This window comes from Sardina pilchardus, chromosome 3 (assembly GCF_963854185.1).
Source record: "Sardina pilchardus chromosome 3, fSarPil1.1, whole genome shotgun sequence".
NCBI lineage: Eukaryota > Metazoa > Chordata > Actinopteri > Clupeiformes > Clupeidae > Sardina > Sardina pilchardus.
In genome coordinates, this window is record NC_084996.1 from 5,375,279 (window position 1) to 5,377,778 (window position 2,500).

A 2,500-nucleotide genomic window follows, 5' to 3' on the forward strand; every position below is an offset into this window, starting at 1 on the left:
CCACTGATAAATCAGTCCATGGAAATAGCAACACTGATAAAAAAAAAGTCTCTACTCATTCACCTACTTTGGGTTTGATCTAGGGGTTCTTATGTATATTCTCCAGACTGTAGGCGTGATCTGAGGTGTCAGGGTACCTGTGAGGGTGTTGCCTCCTTTGTAGGGAAGGGTCTTCACAGCGTCCATCACGGCGTCTTTGGTTGGGAAGGCATTGAGGTGCCACTCGATACGGGGGTCTCCACTGTACTGAGCCAAGCCTAGAGCACAGACACATGAAAAGAGCAAGCCCTCAAAATCATCTCCTCCAAAAACTGTCAGCTCATGACGAGAGAGAGAGTACTGAAGAGCTCGGGAGAAGAAGAGTGAAACTTTCGGGCCTTTTGTTCTGTGCCCTGCTGCATCACATTTCATTTTCTGACTCGGCGGGTGTCTGTCTCTGCCCACCTATCCGTGTCTTGTTGATGTCCACGTCAAAGGCAGTCACTAAGCTCTCCAGGAAATTCCTGACCAGCCGGAAGTTGAGTCTGCCGATGCTCCAGGAGCCGTCCACCAGGATGACGATGTCGGCGATGGATGAGGTTGTGCACACAAACTGGTCAGCTGTGGAGAAGGAAAAACGAACAAAAAAAATACGGTGTCTGAACAAATGCCGGTTTCTACGACAACTGGACACATGATTACAATGAACAAGTGAAGTTGTCTGATGTGCAGTTTTGGTCCATAGCATTTCACAGCATGAGTCGCCAGCAAAGCAAACATCTGCTTTGATAAAAAAAAGAAAAGAAAAACTGAACAGTGGATTCCACCTACAACAAACAACAAAAAACATATGAATTTAAATTGCATTAACCATGTCTGTTGCCAAACCAATAGTCCCATAGGAAGAAATACATTCTCAGTTAAACGGATAATAAAATACAAAGTCACAGTGCACTTCCTGGTGCACTGAGTGCATCTGTACACTGAGGAGAGAGAGGGGAGAGGGAAGAGGGAGAGGAGAGAGAGGAGAGAGGAGAGAGAGAGGAGAGAGGGGAGAGGGAGAGGAGAGAGAGGAGAGAGGAGAGAGAGGGGAGAGGAGAGGAGAGAGGGGAGAGAGGGGAGAGGGGAGAGAGAGGGGAGAGGAGAGAGGAGAGAGGAGAGAGAGGGGAGAGGGGAGAGAGAGGGGAGAGGAGAGAGGAGAGAGAGGGGAGAGAGGGGATAGGAGAGAGGGGAGAGGGGTCTGTTTGGTTTGTGGCAGCGCTTGAAGGGGACGGAGAGCAGAAACGTTGAGGAGTGACTCCTGCACCCTGGACTGCCTCCAGGGACTGCAGATCTCCGTATGGTGTGTGTGGGGGAAATCGACCTCCTGTCAGGACGGCACACCACTGAGCACAAGAAGCTTATACACACATACACACACACACACACACACACACACACACACACACACACCAAGACATGCACACACACACACACACACACACACACACACCCCCCAAGACATGCACACACACACACACACACACACACACCGACACACACACACACACACACGTACACACAGTCACACATTCTCCTAGATGTACACACACCAGCGTAGTGGATAATGTATTATGCCAGTGCAGGTGGTAAATCTGGTCTGCGAGAGCAGAGGGTAGCTCAGCTGTAGATCACACTGGTTCTTTTCCTCACCCACAGAAACTCATTATGTGACACAATACAGCAGTGGATGATGGAGAGGGACAGAGAGAAAGAGAGAGAGAGAGGGAAAGAGAGAGAAAGGAGAGAGAGAGAGAGAGGTGATGATGGGTATCTGTAACTAATGGTGTGTGTTGGCAAGAAAAAAGAATGTGCACAAACTTCACACGGGAACGGCAATAAGTGTTTTTATGAACAGATAGAAATCACTAGAACATTTCTGAAAATGAACGAATAGAACAATTCTCCTTCTATGGCTCCCACGGCTAATGTATCTCCTCTGTCATGGTCAGAATATCACAACTGCAACGCTTAATAGTTCCTCCAGGCTTCAGCTGTTTGTGTAGCTCTTATCTAAAATGGAATATGCACATTTTTAGAAACACTTATTTTAGAATTGGTACAAGAGTAGCTTGAAATATGTGGCTGCTGTGTAGCTTACAAATGCTTTCAGAGAAAACAAAGATAACTGCTCGTATGAGGTCTTACACATTGACGCGTCGACAAATCGCACCTGCCACAACTGAACACAACATTGACAAAGGATCATTTTGATTCAGCTTCAACAAGGATTTCACTTCACGTGGTCATTTAGCCATTTCAGTGCGTCTATCCATGACCTTGGCTTAGCTGGCAGAGCAGTTCGGTGGCTGAGCAACAGGAGAACTGGGTGACCCACTCCAGGCCCATCTATGCACTCATTAACCTCTACAGAGGACTCATCGGAGCGGACGCGCACACGCATAGTACATTCACACACACACACACATCGTACATTCGCACACACACACACACACACACACACACACATAGTACATTCACA

At 47.7% G+C, this 2,500-nt stretch overlaps 1 protein-coding gene across 1 annotated transcript in view; it reads right to left on the bottom strand.

Annotated features, from left to right (window-relative positions):
• The window catches only part of col14a1a (collagen, type XIV, alpha 1a), a 71,324-nt gene extending 68,957 nt beyond the window's left edge, over positions 1–2,367 (bottom strand). Inside the window, exons 1-3 of the mRNA XM_062533346.1 lie at positions 2,298–2,367; positions 445–600; positions 138–257 (exon numbers count right to left, since the gene is read on the bottom strand). Of these exons, the coding sequence (XP_062389330.1) occupies positions 138–257; positions 445–600; positions 2,298–2,367 (346 nt within the window). The remainder of the gene's footprint in view (positions 1–137; positions 258–444; positions 601–2,297) is intronic.
• Between the last annotated feature and the right edge of the window lie 133 nt (positions 2,368–2,500).